This window comes from Psittacula echo (assembly GCF_963264785.1).
Source record: "Psittacula echo genome assembly, chromosome: 5".
Lineage (NCBI taxonomy): Eukaryota > Metazoa > Chordata > Aves > Psittaciformes > Psittacidae > Psittacula > Psittacula echo.
The window spans coordinates 80,309,172-80,329,134 of NC_137739.1; the positions used below are offsets into that span (position 1 = coordinate 80,309,172).

The 19,963-nt window shown below is 44.6% G+C and overlaps 1 protein-coding gene across 2 annotated transcripts in view; it reads right to left on the bottom strand.

Moving 5' to 3' along the window:
* SLC35F4 (solute carrier family 35 member F4) overlaps positions 1–19,573 on the bottom strand; it is a gene marked incomplete at both ends in the record, with an annotated part of 134,541 nt that extends 114,968 nt beyond the window's left edge. For both annotated transcript variants that reach the window (XM_080619125.1, XM_080619124.1), the window contains one exon: positions 19,471–19,573. In XM_080619125.1, coding sequence (XP_080475251.1) covers positions 19,471–19,573 — 103 coding nt within the window. The remainder of the gene's footprint in view (positions 1–19,470) is intronic.
* Positions 19,574–19,963: the final 390 nt, after the last annotated feature.

Here is a 19,963-nt window from a genome sequence, read left to right on the forward strand (position 1 = left end):
GCAAAAGTGAAAGGTTATTCCCACCTAAGTGGAGAATCAGCTGTACAGACACATTTCAGGGAATAGCTGCAGTTTTCTTGAAGAGGACAGGACTTTAGAGGAAACCCCACTCTGAAGCTACATCAGTTTTTATACTGTGGACAAAAAGATGCAGAAGTGAGAAGGTTAACACACAGGACACTAAGGATATGAAGTAATTCTCTGCAAGGCTGCACTGGTAAGACCTCAACTGAAGACCTATGTCCAATTTAAAGAACCAAATTTTAAGGAAGGAACAGGCTTGCTTGATAGATTCCAGAAGAAAAAGAATATAGGAAGATTTCCTAGAAAGTATGACTACACAGAAAGAGTGTAAGAATGTGGTTAGTTTAGAAAAGATGAAGGAAGCAAGAAGGAAAGGCCCTGAGATCTAAAGGATATTGCTGCAGAAGAGACCAGTCACAAGGCAACCAAGACAAGTACTGGGTCTGAGCTATACCAAAAAGATTTAGCCATGAGGAGACAACAGTAAATGCAGCACTGAAACAGACTGCCTGGAACGGCAGGCAATCCACACCACCAATGTTTTAAAAACAGATTAGACATAGAATGGTAGAACAGTTAGGGTTGGAAAGAGCCTTAAAATTATCCAGTTCCAACCTCCCTGCCATGGGCAGGGACACCTCACACTAGACCATGCTGTCCAAGGCCTCATCCAACCTGGCCTTGAACATCACGAGGGATGGAACATTCACCACTTCTTTGGGCAGCCTGTTCCAGTGCCTCACCACCCTCACAGTAAAGAACTTGTTCCTTACATCTAACCTGAACTTCCCCTGTTAAAACCCATTCCTCCTTGTCCTATCACCACAGTCCCTGATGAAGTCTCTCTATTGCATCCTTGTAGGCTCCCTTCAGATACTGGAAGGCTGCTATGAGGTCTCCACGCAGCCTTCTCTTCTCCAGGCTGAACAGCCCCATCCTTCTCAGCCTATCTTCATACGGGAGGTGCTCCACTCCCCTGCTCATCCTCGTGGCCCTCCTCTGGACTTGTTCCAACAGTTCCATGTCCTTTTTATGTTGAGGACACCAGAACTGCACACAATACTCCAAGTGAGGTCTCACGAGAGCAGAGTAGCGGGGCAGGATCACCTCCTTCGACCTGCTGGTCACGCTCCTTTTGATGCAGCCCAGGACACAGTTAGCTTTCTGGGCTGCAAGTGCACACTGCCGGCTCATGTTTAGTTTCTAATTGACCAACACCCCCAAATCCTTCTCCGCAGGATTGCTCTGAATTACTTCTCTGCCCAACCCGTAGCTATGCCTGGGATCGCATTGTATCCGTTACGAGTTCTGTATGTGACCCTGCTCATAAAGACACTAGTTATTTATCCATACGTCTGCCAGTTCTGCAATCCTATTAGATGATCACTGCTTAACCCGCTGAGATCACCAACAAATTTTTTTTATAAGTGGCCAAATCCTAAACACTGTGGTCAAACAAAACTTCCTGACTCTGGAATCTGGATCAATGACAAAAATTGTCAAAGACCATGTCAGGCTCTGCCATTCTTAGCCATGTAACTTCATTTGAGGAACAAATAATTTTTCAGCCTAGGTAACATCCCACTTGAGAAAGATGATCACAGCAGACTGACTCACAATTGGGATGACTGTCCATGATTTTGCAAACTTTTAAGACTATCTTTGTGGTTTTACACTTGCATTCAATCTCTACAATTACTTTTAAATATTCTGCTGTAATGGAATAATCAGAGGCAATTATGGAAGGTCAGAGAATGCGCAGGTATAATATACTGTCAGCTACTCCTGATAGTTCATGATGTGTAGCTTCATCTATGGGTCTAGAACACACTGCCAGCCCACTGCAGAAATGCCCACAACACTCTGGCGGATAGCACTGAAGAGATATGCTGCTTTCAGATCTCTTCAAAAAGCTAAAAATGATGACTTCTGAAGAAGTCAAAGGGAATTAGAAACTTTTGCCCCAAAACCCAAATGAGCGCATGCACAGCTGCAAGAATAGGTGCTGTAACAGAAGGATTAAGTCATCTTTCACCAGTCCAGACAGGCAGAGGTCAGCCTTGGTCTAGATTTGCGCTAAAGGCTTCATTCCCAATTAATCCAGCTCTGAGCAGCTCCTTGTTCACTAAGACCAAGAACTGAAAAGCAACTGGTATAATATTAGCCACTTCACAACCTTATGTAGTGAAGATTATAGGCACTGTTATGCTTCAATTTCACTCATCCAACAGGGCAATGTTTGAGTGAACTGTCACCATGGTCCAAATCCCCAGAACTGCTTGAAGAGGGAAATTCAAAACTTTCTTCTCTGCTCATATCACAAGTCAATGCCAGGCAAGTACAAGTTCGAATGTATGGGCTGGCTACCTTTCTCATCTGATCCACTTTGCACACAACATTTTACTTCCCTTGCTTCTTGCACTTTTATGCTCTGATTGAGCAGACATAGATGCCTTTGCATCTCCACCCCTGGAAGATCCTTCCAAGGGCAAACAGCTAAGCTTCTGATTCTGAGCCACACTGCACATTATGGGCACACTAATGAAGAACATATAGAGTGTAAATAAGTTGCTACTTATATCTGTAACAATCAAAATATCACCAAATAGTTCTTAAAATCTATAAAGTCAACTAGTGATGTGGTCTCATCACGTGTTTCTATTTCTGTCTTTGTAAGAACCCTAATCATCCTGACTGTCCTTACATTAAATGACTACTCTGTTCAGAATTGGAAGGAAGAAATAGCTCTTTCTCGGATATGCCACGCAAATGATTTTCCCTATTCTCGACACTACTCGGTCGAACTACAAACTGTCAAATTATACACGATCACAGTTAATGTACAGCTTTTTTCCTCCTGGTTAGTAACAGGGACACATTTGCAAAATTCAGTCAAGAAACTGGTAAATGCTGACACACCTGCTTCTCAACCTCTTCTTTCTGTCAGCAAGTTCTGTCCCCAGTCAGAGCCCACCACACACAGCAGGGCTTATTAGGGCTAGCACAGCTCAGAGTTGCTATACCACCATGGTTTTAACTGGGAGTTGCCTGACATCCACATGGCTCAGCATGAACTGAGAAAATCCACCTCTACCCAAAGATTAAACATACATGAAGAGCTAAATCCTTTGGCTCTGCCAACAAAGCAAACCCATCAATCACAGAACCCCTAGGACTCCAACACAAAGTCTGCTCCAGAATCTGATCTTGGAACAGGAAAATGGAGAAAGCTAAAGTGACTGCAAAATGCCTTGGAGCTACTTCTTCTCAAGCTCTCTAGGCTTCTCTGCAGCCTCTACAAAGTACAGAAAGGCAACTCTAATTTTCTGTCCAGCTGAAAGAGTCAATTCCCAGTTCCCATCAGTAGAGGATCACTAGGTAGCTCCAATTCAACCCTCTGTGGCACTGAAAGCACCGCAAGCAGCACAGTGAAACAGCACAATGAGTATTTGACTCAGCTCCATGCATGTAGCTCCCAATTGCCCTTGTTATGCAGTTTACATTTAAATTGCACAGAAATGAGATTTGTATAAGTGAAACATTTGTTTCACTGAGAGATTTCAGCATCTCTATTCTCAGAGTTCTTTTATTAGCACTTTCAACCTGCTTTTCCCTCTCATGCTCCCAGAGGTCAAAAGCCAGCCCAGAGAACCTGGCTGTGGCACTTGGATGTTAAAACTGCTGTGTCTCTGCCCTCAAGCAATCTCTGCAAACCCAGAAGGTAAAAACAGGAGAGAACTTCACAAACCACCTTTCGTAGGTTTGTATACATTAATTCATTATCAGCCACTTATTTGCACTTATGCTTATGAAAGCAAGACTGAACTTCGTATTTTACCTCCAAAGCAGAGCAGAGTCCTCCAGTCTGGCAACGTTACATAAATTTCGCACCAGTGGGGAGAGTCTAATAGATTTTGTAGGTCAGTGCTTCTGGCAGATATTTCTCTGAAGACTGTGTTTTGAGTCCAAGGGAAAAAAAACCACGCTATCTTTCAACTAGATTTTTGCAAGCAAAGTCCAGTAGAAGTTAATATGAGTGTGGGGGGGAAAACTGAAGGAGGAAAGAGCTCAATTGATTTGTTGTGAGCTCATCTAAAAGTGTTTCAAAATTCAGGGCATACGAGGACAAAATAGAAAAAAATATTCTAGCAGAGAACAACTCAAAAATAAAAATAGCAGCAGTGGCTAAGAACAGTTCTTCAAAGGGATGTCAGACTTTACAATACTTTGTGCAGCAGCAGTATCTAAAAAGGCTTTGTGTTGTCACTACATGGCAGTATTAAAAACCAGCATTCATTTCTTTGGGAAAAAAAAATAAATAACAAAACCACATACAGCAGAATAATAAAAGGCAACCATAGGAAGGTTGTTTTAAATCCTGTTTATAAAACCCTGGGGCACTGTTCATTGTTCAGTACGGTCACCACAATGTCATATTCTAATTTTCAACACAGGTCAGAAATGTTGTAACTGGCAATGCAACGGATGGCACAGGTGATAAAAATAATTTCTAGGAACTTGGTCTTTAAAATAAACAAAATTGGTGGCAGTTCCTTATTGCCTTTTTTAAAGCTAAGAGTTACACTGAGTATTAAATTTGCTAACAGGCAAACTTTTATGCTGTATATATGGTACTCTTGTGCAGCAATGTTTTCCTTCCCTAGGCTCTTAAGGAGCCAAGATGTTTGAAATGATGGCAGAAGCTTCTATCTCGCTAACCTGCAAGAGCAAGGGAAACTTACTTTTTGTTCTCTGAGCACCATGACATATTTGTGAGCCTAATAACATCTTTGCAAACTAGATAAAATATTAAGTATTATCTCTACATTACACCAGCACAGAAATAGAGGGCCAACAGTCAGCCACCAGTTTTTTGCAAGCACAAAATTAACCTTGGATTTATTATTTCAAATAAGAGGAAATTATCATCATGAATATTTTATAATATTTTCTGTAGCTTTAATAAAACAACTACATTCTCTCCATTTTTTAAAACTGCAAAGGGTTCACAACCATTGTCTGCAATGCTCTACAGACCTATACCAATAGCTGTCATTCTGGAAATTAATCTTTTTTCATTGAATTTCAGACAAAAAACCTGAAATTGTCCTATAAAAAAAATTTATGTTTTTCATGTCTCATCCCAAAGCCCCAGACAAAGCGAGGTGCACCCTATGAGACTCCTGGCATTCTGGTATAGCCTGAAGAAGTAGACCAACAGTATGAAGCCATCACTTCTCCACTCAGGCTAGTATCTCACCCATATGCTGGAAGGAAGTATAAAATAAAAGATGTGTTACCTTCACAGGATGCTTATTCACACTGAACTAGTCAATGCTTTGTTTTCTTCCTTCTCTGTCTCCACATATTTTGGGGCAGGGGAGAATGGGGGAACCTGACTCCAAGACTTCACGGGAGTTACACTCATTCATCAACTGAAAAGCTGTATCCAAAGAACCAGCAGCAAGAGACAAGCAATTTTACAACAGCAAAATGGACAGTCACTTCCCTACATAATTGCGCCTACTGGTCAGATTCTTCAGTGTCTTAAAAAAAACTAACCAGGGTGAGTGAATAGGGACAGAGGGATGATGTTCACATGAGATTTCTTTCTGTAAGAAACAAGGTTAAAGGAAAAAAAATTCAACAGATTAGTTACAAGACATTTTGTAACCTGCACACCCAGAAACAAGGTGCAAAGTTCTAACAGGGCATACAAGGAAGTGTTTGACAAGGAGCAAGTGCTTACATTAGGCAAAACAACATCAACTTTAAAAAATGATTCTGTGATAAAAGAGAGACCCAGCAGCAATTCCAAAGAGCAGGAACCTGCTCACTCACAGACTTACCGCAATGCAAAGGGCTATTCTTTCCTTTTTAAATTATCCCTTTTACTCCCTTCCAGACCTTAACAGTCTGCTACAAAAATATCATAAACTACGGAGTATGAGTGATATCAAAGCCTGCTCTCAGAGGGAAGCTGGGAACAGCAATCACGTATTCTTCAGTTGGGGAATACATAGACACAATTTTTGTTCATAGCCTATAAAAAAAGGCTCTACACATCAAAAGCACCAAATGCATTTACTTTCAGATCTTCCCTTCAACGAGCCTACTCTGATGCCACAGACACAGGGAGTGCAGAGAAGCTGGCAGGATGAAAAGGGAAAGTCAGGACCAAGGAGAACAGCTCAAGCCAGTGAAATAACAAGGAAAGCACAAATACAGCAGAAGACCCAGTATCTACATACTCAGTTCAAACTGTGCTGTTATCGCAGCTGGCTTTCAGAGAGACTTGCTTTTGAATACCTGAATGTGACCACAACCCTCAAATAAAGACCTGTGAATCTTCTCTTTATGTGCATGGAGGATATTTGGCAATTCAGACTGCTTTAAACTACAGTACCTGCCCATAGTCCCAAGTAGGGAAACTGAAAAAGTTGGGCAACATTAACAAAATGAGATGACTTGCTTTACCCTGCCACACGCCATCCATTACCCAAAGGGAGGATGTGAAGTGCTGCATCATTAAACCACCAGAGGATTCTTCTGCTCTTTGGTGATCTTTAGCCAGATAACACATCACTAGGACTGCTTCACAAACATTCTCAGCTGTAAACGCCCCACATCCAGGAGCAGCTTCAGAACTACAGCATACCTGAACCCAGACAACTGAGGTCTGTCTGTTCCTTACTATTATTCGTATGACAAATCTGAGATCCCAGCTAAATAAGAGACCAAAACCCACATCTGTCAACAGTGTGCACAGCGATAGTGATAGATTTCTTCTACACTCCACTCCCTTACACAGGGCAAATCTGAGCTGCACCTTCCATTTTGTTTGCCTCCTTAAAGGTACAGACTGTAAAGAATGTCTGATGTCCACAAAGTGCTATGAAACTTCACTACACTGTATAGATGTTTTACATAAATGATAATTAAGGGACACATTTTCAAAGTGCCTCTAAAAGTTACTCACACAAAATTTCACTATGGCTAAATCACATGTAGATGCTCACCAGAGTAGTATTTCCAGCCTTAGAAACTTTGGCTCTCAAAAAAGCTACTGCTGCATCCATGCACACTGCAAATACCTAAGTTTAAGCAAGTTCTCTAGAGTCTGCCCACATAGACACATCTTTTCTTCTAGCTGACTTCTCTAAGCTCAGAGCCAAGTATACCTGTCTTCACAAGGATGCTCAAAACAGTTGCTCTGAATACACTTCAAAGCAGATGTGCACAGACCCTAGCTAGAAATAGAGTTGCCCTAATTTGATCTAATTAATCTCCTTTCCAACACTGAATGTGTGTAAACAAACAAGATGCACTGGAAAACACAGCTAAGCAGCTTCTTCACTGCTTTTGCCTGCCTCAGCGCATCTACAGGTGAAGTACAACCTCAGCCTTTTAAGTTAACCCTCCAAACAACCAGTGAGGTCTGCACTGGAGCACAGATGGCGTTTACAAGGCACATTCCTGCACCCATACCTCCATGAAGACACTAGGTCAGACAACAGTCGTGCACTTAACTACAAACTGAAGTCAGTCCAACGCACCCTGCAAGCATCAAACTTTGCGGCACACAAGCACAGATAAATCCACGCCCATTGCTAAAGGGTCCACCCAAGAAGGGTGACAGAAGGCAGGCCTTGTGCTGGATGAATCATCTTGACAGGGCACATATGGCTCAGCACACCAACAACAGCTCAACTGTTTGAGCTGAAAAATGTCTTTTGTTCCTTCCTCCAAGGTTCTTCTTTCAATGCATGTGAAAAGTGTCACTTCAGTGACATTCCAGACACTTCACCAGTCTGGTATTTTTTTTTCCCCTCAGAAGAAATGTTCTCAAAATGTTTAAAGTTTTCTTCTTACCTAATTTCTCTTTTTTTTTCCACTCCATCCCACCCTAGAAAGAAGCAAGAACTGACAGAAAATTAGAAAACTTCATCAGATGTGTTATTCTTTCCCATTCACCCAGAAAAATGCTCAGTTCAGTCATTTTCCACCTGCTCTTTGTGTTAGCAGCCTCACTGAGTACTGAGAATTGGGTAAGCGCTTTCTCACATGTAGAACCAATCTTCCTCAGCTAGAAGTCCAAAGGTGGCACAGAACACCCCATCACCCCACCCCCCAATGAGTTTACCTGCTTGTACAGGTTGGGAAAGTACCGAACAAGGAGATAAAAAGGGCTTGGTTGTAATAAAGTTATATTTGAGTCTCCTCATCAACGTGAGTCCATGTCGTGAAACGCCACAAATGGTGCACACCATGTGGGGCTTGAAAAGCGGCTAGTCGTCAATCCTGTGGTGTGGCTCAGCAGAACTACATGCTGAAAGGAAGCAAGGGTGTAAGCTGAAAGAAAGCGAATTCAAACCGCACGTGTTGCCTCTCACAGGACAGGGGTAAGCGGCTGAGAATTATGGGGACTGCCTTAACAAAAGAGCAGAGAAATGTCTAGAAGTTTATGCTATAATTTTTAAGCAGTATGGGAAAAAAGTTGACGAGGAAGAACTGAAACATATCCTTCTCTGGGCATCAAAAGCCGATCCACCTATTAATACTGCTAATATTTATACCCCAGAGATTTGGGACAAAATTGGTGTTAATCTGTGGGACTGTGCTACAAAAAATGATAAAGTTGCTGCCACTTTATTGAGCCCTTGGCAAACTATTTCTGAAACTGTGAAAGTTCATGCCGGCTCACAAGCACAGGGGGCAGAAGCGGTACCTTCGGCTCCCTCACCACCGCCCTCTTTGCCAGACCCTGCCGTGAGATCAAAAAATCAGTCTGCTGTTGTTGCTCCTGTGGTTCTGCCGCCTGACAATTCTGATGCTGACCTGGATGGTCCTTTTGACCCAGGGCCTATGGATCCAGAGAAGGAGCCTGATTTATATCCCCCAGACCCTTATGATAAATGGGCAGCCATAAAGGGAGAAGCAACATAGACGGGGGATGCAGACGTGATGAAATACATGAGTGATACTCACGTACCAGAAGTTGGCAAATACAAATATGTCCATGTTTCTATCGACCCTTGGAGACCTTCCTAGCTTGATCGTCTTCACAGGGTCCCTGTGCCATGCTCTGTATGTGGGGCCGTGTAGCAGGGGTAATGACTGTCTGTCTGGATTTTGTGTTTCAAATATTGTAATTGTGCAGAGTGTGCTTGTGGGATCCCGTGTGTGTGTGTGTGTGTGTTGAGGGCAGACCGTGTTCTGTGTATTTTTTGTTGCCGGGTTCGCGTAAAAGTTTTTAACAAGGGGGGGGTGTAAAAAGGCAGTGAGGCCCCTTTAGTTGTTTGATAACCATGTTCAAAAGAAGCTGCCCTCCAATGTGGCTCCCAGTGCTCCACCGGTGCAACAGCCAGGATGGACATCGGAGCCGTAGAGAGAAGAAAAAAAAAACAAAAGCCCTCTCAATCTATTCAAGTATTGGGGCAGTTTGTAGAGACACCACAAACAAAGCCTAAAGAGCACCTGCAACAATTTTGAACAGGGGAAAGCCCATGTTAAAGTACATAATCTTGAAACTCATAAATGTGAAGGCCCGCTCCCTTTAATAACCTGGGGACAAGGGTATGCTTGTGTTTCCATAGATAAAGGACCTCATTGGGTCCCTGCACGATGGGTTCATTCCGTCTTGTCTTCTGTCTCTTCATCACAAGAGGACTGACCCTACCGTGGTTTCCCACCCAGTCAAAAGAGAATATCTGGGCAACATTAGCCAATGTGACAGGACAAGACACCCTGTGCCTGCTGGTTGCCACACCTACAAGTCCTTTCACACTGCTGTTGGACAACTGGACGGTGGCTGTCATTCCCTCAGCAGCCCAAGCAATGGCAGCCTCGAATCCTGTGGACACGTGGGATGGCTGGGTGGTATAACAACCAGTAGCTTTTTACAGCCACAAGAAATTGATTTGTTAAGATCTGTAAAAATGGATATGTATCTGTATTTCCATTATACAGTTCAAAACCAATTGTTAGCACAGAATGTTAACTGTTCTTTAACTATTTATTTGCTAGGCTGGCAGCACGAGTGAAAAAAATGTATTAAGAGTGTTTGGCAGTTTTTATTAGCTTATACAGTTTCTTATTAATCGAGCCCTTAAGCAGGTGTTGATAGTGGATACACAAAACAAAGAAGGGGGAGATGTGGGGAGTGAAGGCAATAAGATTTGCATGAAAAACATTTTGGGAATGAGCTCTGAGGCCTTGGTGCTTCACAAGCCCTGGGGAGATGAGCTGGGATGAGTTGGGGCGTTGAAGGACAGGGAAGGTCGAAAAACAATTCTTGGGTGGATGGGCCTGGATGTGGTTGTGGCGGGAGTCTCAGCTGACAATGTGGGGTTTGTGAGAGGGTCTGCAGCATTGTGATGGGATTATTTACCTGGGGATTTTTACAGGGGCCAGTGAGATTGAACGCGGCATGCTTGTACAGGTTGGAAAAGTATTGAACAGGGGGATAAAAAGGGCTTGGTTGTAATAAAGTTGGATTTGAGTCTCCTCATTAACTTCAGTCCATGTCGTGAAATGCCACAACCTGCCTGCCGTCCATGCCATCAGCACTGAAGAATTTCCTCTAGTGGAGCACCGCAAAGCATCCCACTTGCACCCAAGCTGATACAAATTCTCACCCCTGTAGTATATCACACAACAGGTTATTTCTGTCATTGTGGAGCAAAACCCCAGTCTGCACCCACACAATCTTAGGGCTGCAAACTCCACATGGCAAGCTTTGTGTAGGGAAGGACTAAAACTCCCAGGATTTAGGCATATAAAAGGGTCATAACAACTGCACTGTCAACTGCACTATAACAACTATGCCATCTTACTTCAAGATGCTGAATATATATAACACTGCAAACTAATGCAATCACTTTTCTGTCACAAAGCACTCCGACCGAGAACATGTGTTCCAGCCCTGTTTCACGCTTATCTTACACAGGCACAGCAGCACGCGATGTCAGTATTGTCCTTAGACATTCAGGTATATGATGCCCATTAGCTGGAATGGATGTGCACAGTTGTGTTTCTATGAATCATATGAAAAACCAGTTCCCAGTAGGAACCTATTTTTAGTGAAGTGCACAGCATCTCCAACTACCCCATTAATAATAAAGGTATGTCTTAGCACTCACCAAAACGTTCCTCAGAAGACTAAGCCTCTGCAGGAAGAGAGATAGCTGTATATTATTTCAGCAAGCAATTACTCAAGAACTACTGCTTTAGTGCCATAAACAGCCACTTCCCAGTCATAATGCAAGCACAAAATGCCTAAACCAGGAAGGAATAAAACTGGAAATGTTGCGGGATTGGCTGAAGCTACAATTTCTGTCTCAGTCTGGATGAAGAGATCACTACCACATCTATGACTCACCTAGCAGTGGATTTGGTGGAATTATTTTGGTGGGGTCATACTGACCCATGAACTGCCATGCTGGTGCTTGCCCCTCTCTTCCTCCCCCTACAAAATGCAACTGAAACTTAAATGAGAATCAAAACAGTTATGGGAGCTCTTCTTACATCAGACAAAATAGACTGGACACCTTTGAGACAAGGAAAAGCTCTAAAATTGCCAGAAACAGCAGGAAACATGTACCACCCTAGACCCGAATCCTGCTCAGGCTTAAGAGACCTTAAGGCCTTAGGCTCTTAAGGTAACCAGAACAGAAGCAAATCAGCTTCTGCTTCCTTGCTTCTACAAAAGAAGAGAGACCTTTCTCACTTCCTTGCTCTGCTACCCCTTATCCAGCCCAACAAAATGCAGTAAAGGGAAAGTCCATTTTATCAAGAATACTTGCAAAGGAAGTCTAGGAAGAACCAGTATGTTTTCAAAGTAATAACAGAAAGATCTTTGTGTAGCAGACACAGCTTGACTTGTGACTAGAACACATGCCTCCAGCTTTTGAATAAATTCACTGTGCCACCCAAAGTGCCTGGGATGCTCTCACTTACAGCTCTATCATCACTGAGCCATACCCTGGGTATTAGCTAGGCATAATGTTACAGATTCTAGCTTTATGCAATGAAATCTGCCATTCTGCCAAGGGCCAGCCCAAATTATAGGCCACCAGGGAGTCCCACTTCACCTTACTGCAAGAAAGAAAGATTTTCAGTCTCACTAAGTAGAGCTGGTCCACTTGGTGAATAATTTAACCAATCAGTTAAGCACTCCACTTTCCCCTCTCCATGCCCCCATTCTCACATTTGCCACAAAGAGACACTGACTTTTTTTGCAGGCATTTTCATTATTCATCATTGTGATCATCCAACAGGAGGTCTGTGTGGAAAAATTCCTGCCACCAGTTGTTCAGCAAACAGCAAGCTGCAAATTCACTTTCACAGGTGAATTCCCATGCAGGCAGCTGAGCAAAAGCCAATCAATTCCGAAATGTGCAGAAGAAATAATTGCAAACTTTAAAAACCACTAATAAAAAAGGGGAATGCAAGCATTGGAAGGATAAAAGTTTGGCAGAACCATCTGCCACTTTGGAATATTATTTTATCACATTTAACCAAGACCAGATATGCAGCTGCCTGCCTGACTGGATGGGGAAGACAGTGCAAGGGAAAGAGTGCTGAAACAACAGTCAAAATGAAGGATCTCTCTTCTATGCTAACCACAAGAGTACCAGGAGCTCATACCCAGCTCATTTCTCAATAAGTTACGCGCAGCAGCAACTCTTTCAGGAAAAAGGAAGCCTTTCTGTGAGTAGGGCTGGAGCAAATAAGCACGGGAGGGCAGAGGAACTGAAAAGCAGGCAGAAAGCACACATAGAAAGTTACCAAGTTATTGGAAGCACATGCACCGACCTTAAACACCAGGCTAGGTTCAGAACAAGACCTGCTATGCAGTCACCAGCAAAGGAAGAGACCATTCCATCAAACATTACGGCTTGTTCTGTGCAATCTCTGGCAAACTAACATTCCCCCCCCCACCCCCCCGCCTTACTGTCTCAATTTTCCATGCCAAATAGGAGTAATTTTTCTCAAAATCTTGGCAAACTTCTTTATTAGACATCTTTAAACCTTGGGAAATAATTCTTATTTAAATACTAAGACTGGGAGAGACTTTTTGGCCATTAATTTCAGCCTTCTGCTAATTTCCAGCCTTAATTTATTCATGGCCTGTTCATACCCATTTGTCTGTGTGCCAACATGCTGTTGCAGTTTAAACAACTCTTTCCTACATTTCCCCATTCATTCTCCCAAGATGTATTTGGAGCAGCAGCCACGTTCCCATCTTGGCTAGCCCATGCAAGCTAAGCTCTAACAATTCTCTCTTGGAAGGATATGCTCCTCAATGCCCTGGTCACCACAGTATCCTTCCCAATTTAAATTCATCTCTCCTGCCCACAGTTGTTCAAAATTGGACCCATATGCCATGGCATATGCAGGTACCATGGTTTCACAGCTCAGCTCCCCAGAGATGTAACCCAAAAAGACCAAATCAGTTCCTGACAAAAGGCTGAGGACCAAACCAGTTTCCTCTCCTGCCAGCTACTGAAACCCCTCATCTTCCAAAATACTCTGGATTCCCATGTGAAGGGGAGGTTCCACGCTCCAGCTACAAGTGCAGCGCTGCCATGTCACATGTGCCTTCCAGAACAAACAGAAATCCACATAAAGCCTGACCCTACTCCATTGAAGAATACATACCTTGTTTTGCTAAAATTAGTGGACAAAGGAGTATTTATAAAATCTGTTTTGCTGAAAGAAATTACTGCACAAGTTATTGTTACCAGTGCTGATACACAGCCATAGTTTTGGGGTTTTTTTGCCTGAACAGAATGACAAGCCTTGAGGACAAGCATCCTATGCTATGACATCCCCTTGTGCCCCAGAGCTGGTGGGGAAAAAGACTGTTAGATCTACAGTTTGTGATCCAGCCCCCACTGCAGCACACCCCCCTAAAAGAAGAGCTGGGACTAACTCTGCTATGGAAAATCCCTGTACAGTAGAGAATGGAAGGGCTTTGAAACAAAGCTTACTTCAACCTGCCTAGACCTGCATCTGGAATGCTTGCAACCCAAACACTATCAGGTGGCACAGGGGCAGTTGCCACAACTCGTAAAAGCCAAAGCATCCTCGAGACTTCAACTCACACAGAAGTCGATTCAGACACCACTGCCTCCCTCCTAGACCCCCTCAAACACAGCTCCCCAAAACCAGCCTCATCCACCAACGATTTCAAAGCACCTTTCCTCGACTGCTCCTTTCCCAGTCTCTCCTGTTGTGTGTGCTCTGCATGGAGAAACTGCAGCCTCTGCAAACTGCTGGAGAAGCAGCTGGGTGCCTCCAGGAAACAGACCAAGACTTTGTTCCTCTTACTGGAATTGACAAGCCACCAGGAGGGCATGGTGTTCAGTAAGCACAGAGATGATCTGGGCTTGCCATGTGATTCGTACTGCAGCAGAGCTGCTGGCACAGCTGCTGTAATAACAGAAGAAAATTCCTCCAGTGTTTCAGAGTTAGATTTCCCCTCCACAGCCCTTTACTCTGCTCAGAGAGCAAGACAGCCAAATTGCCAAACCACTGATGCTGGCTCAGCATAACTTAATCCCAGTCTTATTAAGCAAAGTAATTAAGCATGGATTTAACTTTAAACACATTGTCAAAGCCCAGTGGCTTAGTACAAGTTCAGACTTAAGCAGATGCTTAAGTTCAGATTGCTGACTTGAGGCTTAACTTGCCAAATGACACCACGAAACCTCGCTTGAGCTCTTCTAGGGAAGTATGAAAACATAAAGGTTATTCTCTACAGTGACTGTGATACCATTAAGGACAAGTTCAATATTTCTTCACAGATGCCAAGCACCACTAAGGATACACACAGCTATAAGGGCTTTCCAGCTTGCTGGCAGACACATCTGACCATGTAGCTCCAAAGAGGGGTGGCCACCCAGTATCAACACAACGTGCCCAGTATCACAGTCAACAGTCCTGCTGCTGCCCAGACATGAAACACCACCCTCTGCTTGTAGGAGCTTATGGAACTCCAGGGTTTCAAGGCAGGTCTGAAAGAGAGGAGCAGGGAGCTTCAAGCAGCATGGGAGAATGTACAAATGTACAAAATGTACAAAGGAGCTGGTTTAAAAGCCTAGCAAGAGCCTGCTGGAGACTGGCATTCATGACCTGCTGTGGTGGGAATCAAACCCTCCAGATATGAATGCATATTAAGAGAAGCTCTCTAAGCATGATGAAAAGGAGGTGGTGATGTGCCATGTGAAGAGCTAGGAGCACAAGTGCAACCACTGCATTTTCAGTAGTTATGCTGTGCTCACACGGATGTGAGAAAACAGCATTACAGAAATGCAGATCTGCAATGCTGAGAGCCAGGACAAGACATAAGACTGTGGATGGTGGAAAGACCTCCATCAAAAAGTTATTACACAGGCAGACACTGCTTGACTTTGAGGTGGACCTGGTGAAGATTAGAGATGATAAACTTTGGCTGGAGCAGTTTTAATTCGGTGGAAGGCACAGAAAAGGTGTTAGGACAGACTTGAAGGAGAGAAACTTCGTAGTGTGAAAGTAAAGTAGCTTACAGTACTGAGATGAAAGGCAGATGGAGTGGCAGTTGGAAAGAATGAAAAAAGAAAAAAACAACCAAACAAACAACAAAAAAATCACCATCCATACTCTTCAGAATGGAGACATTAAACATGATTGCACTACCAGCAAAAAGTCAGAGAAGGAAAAGTTATGGCAAATCAGGAGAGGAAAAAGGGTTTCCCACTGTTTGCATCGACAGAAAAGCTTGACCAGATCAAATCAGAATGCACACACTGAAAAATGAAGCCAAGGGGTCCCTAACATGTGAGCAACATCTGCAACCCCAGGTCAAAGGCTGGGGCGTCTGATCCTCTCCACACCATGCCCTGGGAAATTATGGAGTAATTCTGAAGAAACACACTGGAAGAGAAACATAGCCCCTTTTCCTTCCCACAGAAGCCAGAGGCCTCATACATACTTTGTACATTTTAAATGCAGGAATTGGGGGATCAAGCCTTGCATCCAAAGGTACAGGGTAAATAGGAATAGAAAGAGCTCTTTCCATCTCAGCACCAGATGGTGGTGGTGGGGAAACTCATGACACCTTGCTCCAATTCCTGGGACTTATTATGCAGGATGTGGGGGGGGGTTTGCAACACACATGAATGTAAGTATCAGACCAAAATATATGTTTCTGCTTAATCAGATTATTTAGGAGGTGTGGGGGGTAGGGGGGGTGGGGTGTATTTTCCTTCTCTAACATCTTTTTTTTTAAGGATAAATAAAATCATAAAAGTAGCCAATTTAAAATTAACAAAAGATTCGTCATATGCACACTCTCATCTGAAGTAGGTTAGCACACACAAATATAGAAGACGAAGCAAAAGTCACTAGAAAATACTGCAGATCTTTGTAATAACAGCTCTTGAACACCGCAGTCCTCCAACTAAGATTCTGTGACTGTGACCAGTCCTTAGCCTTCACACACAGACACCAAGCCATGATCTCCTGTTAAACCATGGAATACATGCCTATCCACCAAGGGAGGGATGTAAATCACCAGCACAATTCACAGAGCCTTGGGGCCCCCCCAAGACTGAGCAGAACAGCAGCCACCACCACCCTGCCTTTACCTTTCATTAAGAATAGAATCATTCCTGTCCCTAGCTTGGCACCACAGGCTGTGAACAAAAAGGAGCCTCAAGAAAGGCAGTGCCCATCAGCAGGCTATCATCATCCAAATAACACCCGCTCTGGTGCTCTCTGATCACACCCAGGTGGTACCCAAGAAGCAGACAGCACAAGACCAGCCTGGGGACAACAGCTCATCCTTAGCAGCCCTCTTTCCCAGGTACCCTTCAAACCAAAGCATGAACAAGGTGACTGCATAAGCAGATGATTGCACATGACAAGGCAATAGCTCCTCTGCCTCTGGGGACAGTAGGGACACAACCTACCTGACATTTTGAGTGCACTACATGCCACCAGCATGCTGCTCTCCAGCAAAAGGCACTGACCAGCATTGTTCAGTTGCACTAAAACTATCGTCACAGCGGTGACAAAAATCACACCCTTGCCAAAATAAACTGAGATACTAAGTACACTAATAATTAGCTGTACAAGACTCCTACCTTGAGTGTTTACATTTTGACAGCACTGTAGCTGTACTCTAGAATTAGCTAAGAGAACTGACAGACAACAGCATTTCGAAGCAACACTACTTGAAGACAATACTCCAGCATAGACACAGGAATGGAGATAGAAATCCAAGCCAGGATCTCCAAGAGTGATTCTCCTTGCCTCAGTGCCAAGAGGCTGTACATTCAAGATGCCTGAAGGATGCCTGTTTTTCCACAGGTAGGGGGAGAACATCTTCGTGACACATGAAAGCACTTTGTAAAGCCAAAACACAGCCACAAGGATAAGGCATTCGCCACATGCAAGCACACCAAAAATTATGGTGATGGTTCCAAAACTCATGAGACTGCTTTAAATAGTGTTCAAAGCTTAGAAGAGGCACGTGCCTTTCATTTACCCAAGGGTATTTACATATTGGGATACCTCTGCAGTACACACTTGCAGTTTTTCTCTTTAAGCACGATGACCAAAAATTTTGCTTTCTTTGAACAGCAAAACATAGTCTACTTTTGTTTTGCCTCAGTTGTCAAAGGTACAAAGGGGTAAGAGATTTGCAATAAAATCCCAAGAGTCAGAACTTTTGAAAGCTTTGTCATCTCCTGGCATGCTTTATCTGATTTTAAGCAGATGCAATTTGCAGCATCTGCAGAAGCTGGTCCTGGACTAGGAAAACTTTTCTTTGCGCAGGCAGTGGTCTCCTGCCTCCCTGATGCACGCGTGCGGAGCACGTACTTGCATTGCAACACTAAATTCAGGTCTACATGTTGATAGAGCGTGGGAGTGCTGCTGAAGATTGAAAAACTGCATTCTGCCACTGAAGCGAACTTGCTGCAAAGTATTAATCCAGTATCCCCATCCTTCTCTGGTAAATCCCACTGTAGAGATCCTCTGGAGCCACTGCAGAATTTGGGACAGAGGTTCCACCTGGCTCAGACCTAAACAGTCCATGGACTGTCATGCAGCCATTCCTCCAGATTGTTCTGAGTTTCTTCTCAACTCCAGTCAAACCAAGTGACCTCACCAAATGACAACACCTGCCATGCTGTTAGCATGCTATGAGTAACAGCTGAATAAAATCAGTGGGCTTGACCGTCTGCTTTTTCATCTGACCATTACACAAAGGAATTCTTTATTTTTTTTTTCTTTTAAGTGGTTTCAATGCACAACTCTCCTCTGTCATAAAAAGCCCACAGACACATTTGAATGATACTAAGAGTTTTTTCATTTTGGTTTTGGGTTATTGTTGTATTAGAGCTGGAGAGTATCGCACTGCCTGTTCTGGAAAGCAGTTCACCTCCTCTGATTCCAAGGGGAGTTTAAATACACAGAAGAAAGTCTGCTCCTTAGTGTTCACCTTACTAAGGTGTGGGGGGTTTGTCCTTGTATTCCCCCCACACCCAAACTGCCTCCATTCTCCTTCCTTTTAGTAAGCTGTTACATATCATAGCTTCTGAAACTACAAAGCAACTATTAGATAATAAAACTCTAATGCATCCATTTCCTCAATGGCAAAAATGATTCATGTCTTTCATTAGCCTAACTTTCCCCATTAAACAGCTCTACAGAACACTGGGACAGCCACAGTTTCAGCAAACACCACTGCTCCTAATTAAAAACTTCAAAAATAGAGAATTTCTGAAAAGATCAACTGCTTTAACTGCAGCTGCTAAAGGAAAAAAACAAACAACCGAAAAACCCAACCAAACCAACCCCAAGCCCCTAAACCACAGGGGTCTCGTATTAAAATGGCACAAAAGAAAACCCCTCGATAACTCCCCACTTTTCTGGAAAAATCTAATTAGGACGATGAAGATTAATTAAGCGAGGAAGCTCCATAACCCAGGAGCTTCACACTGAAGCTCCTTCCCCGGTGGACCCACCGGGACCGAAACTTTCCCGGTGGGGCGCAGAGCAGCCGGTGAGCAAACCCACCCCTCCCAAAGTGGTGGGCAGGGAGAGCTGGAAATAACAAATAAACCCCAAATGACAGCCGAAGGTCCCCGCGCACCTCCCCAGCGCTGGCTGCAGGATGGAGCCGAAGTTTGGCGGCGTAACGCCATGGCCCCCCGTTACAACCGCGCTCCGGCGCGGCCGCATCGGCCCCCTCCCCGGCCGCAGAGCCAACGGCTCGCCCGGCTTCTCAGCAGGGAACCGGGTAGGGAGCAACCTCTGACCCTCCACACCGAGGGGTGGGGAGGGCATTTTGGGGGACCCAGGGCACCCTCAAGGGACTGCTGCCACCACTTTCCCACACACACACACGCACGCACACATACGCTAAGGGCCGGGAGAGGCGGGAGGGTGCCTTACTTTTCTGGCTGGAGTAGCCCGGGTAATATCCATAGTAGCCCGTGATCCGCAAGATCCTGTCCTCGATGGTGGCCACGCCGTTGGGTGCTGCCTTCCCATCCATAGAGGGCGGGAGCGGCGCACGGGGCGGCCGGGCGGGACGCCGAGCGGAGCCGAACCGGGCTGGGCTGGCAGGAGGAGGAGGAAGGCGGTGCGGTGCGGACACGGCCGCTGCAGCTTGCGGGGCCGCCGGGGCGCTCGCTCTGACTCCGCCGCCTGGTGCAGGACGGGCTCCGCAGAGCGGCGGCCCGCGCCGAGCCCGGCCTCCCCCCACCCAGCCCCGGGAGGGAAGCGGCGATGGGAGGGGGGAGGAACCGCAGCTGAGTCGTTATTTAAAGGCAGTGCGGGGAGCAGGAGGAGATGCGGGCGGCGGGCAGGCTGAGCTCCTTCTGGGCCGAGGCTGAGGGCTGGCTGCGCACACGCTGCGGGGTTCTCTCCTCAGAGCAGCGGGCCC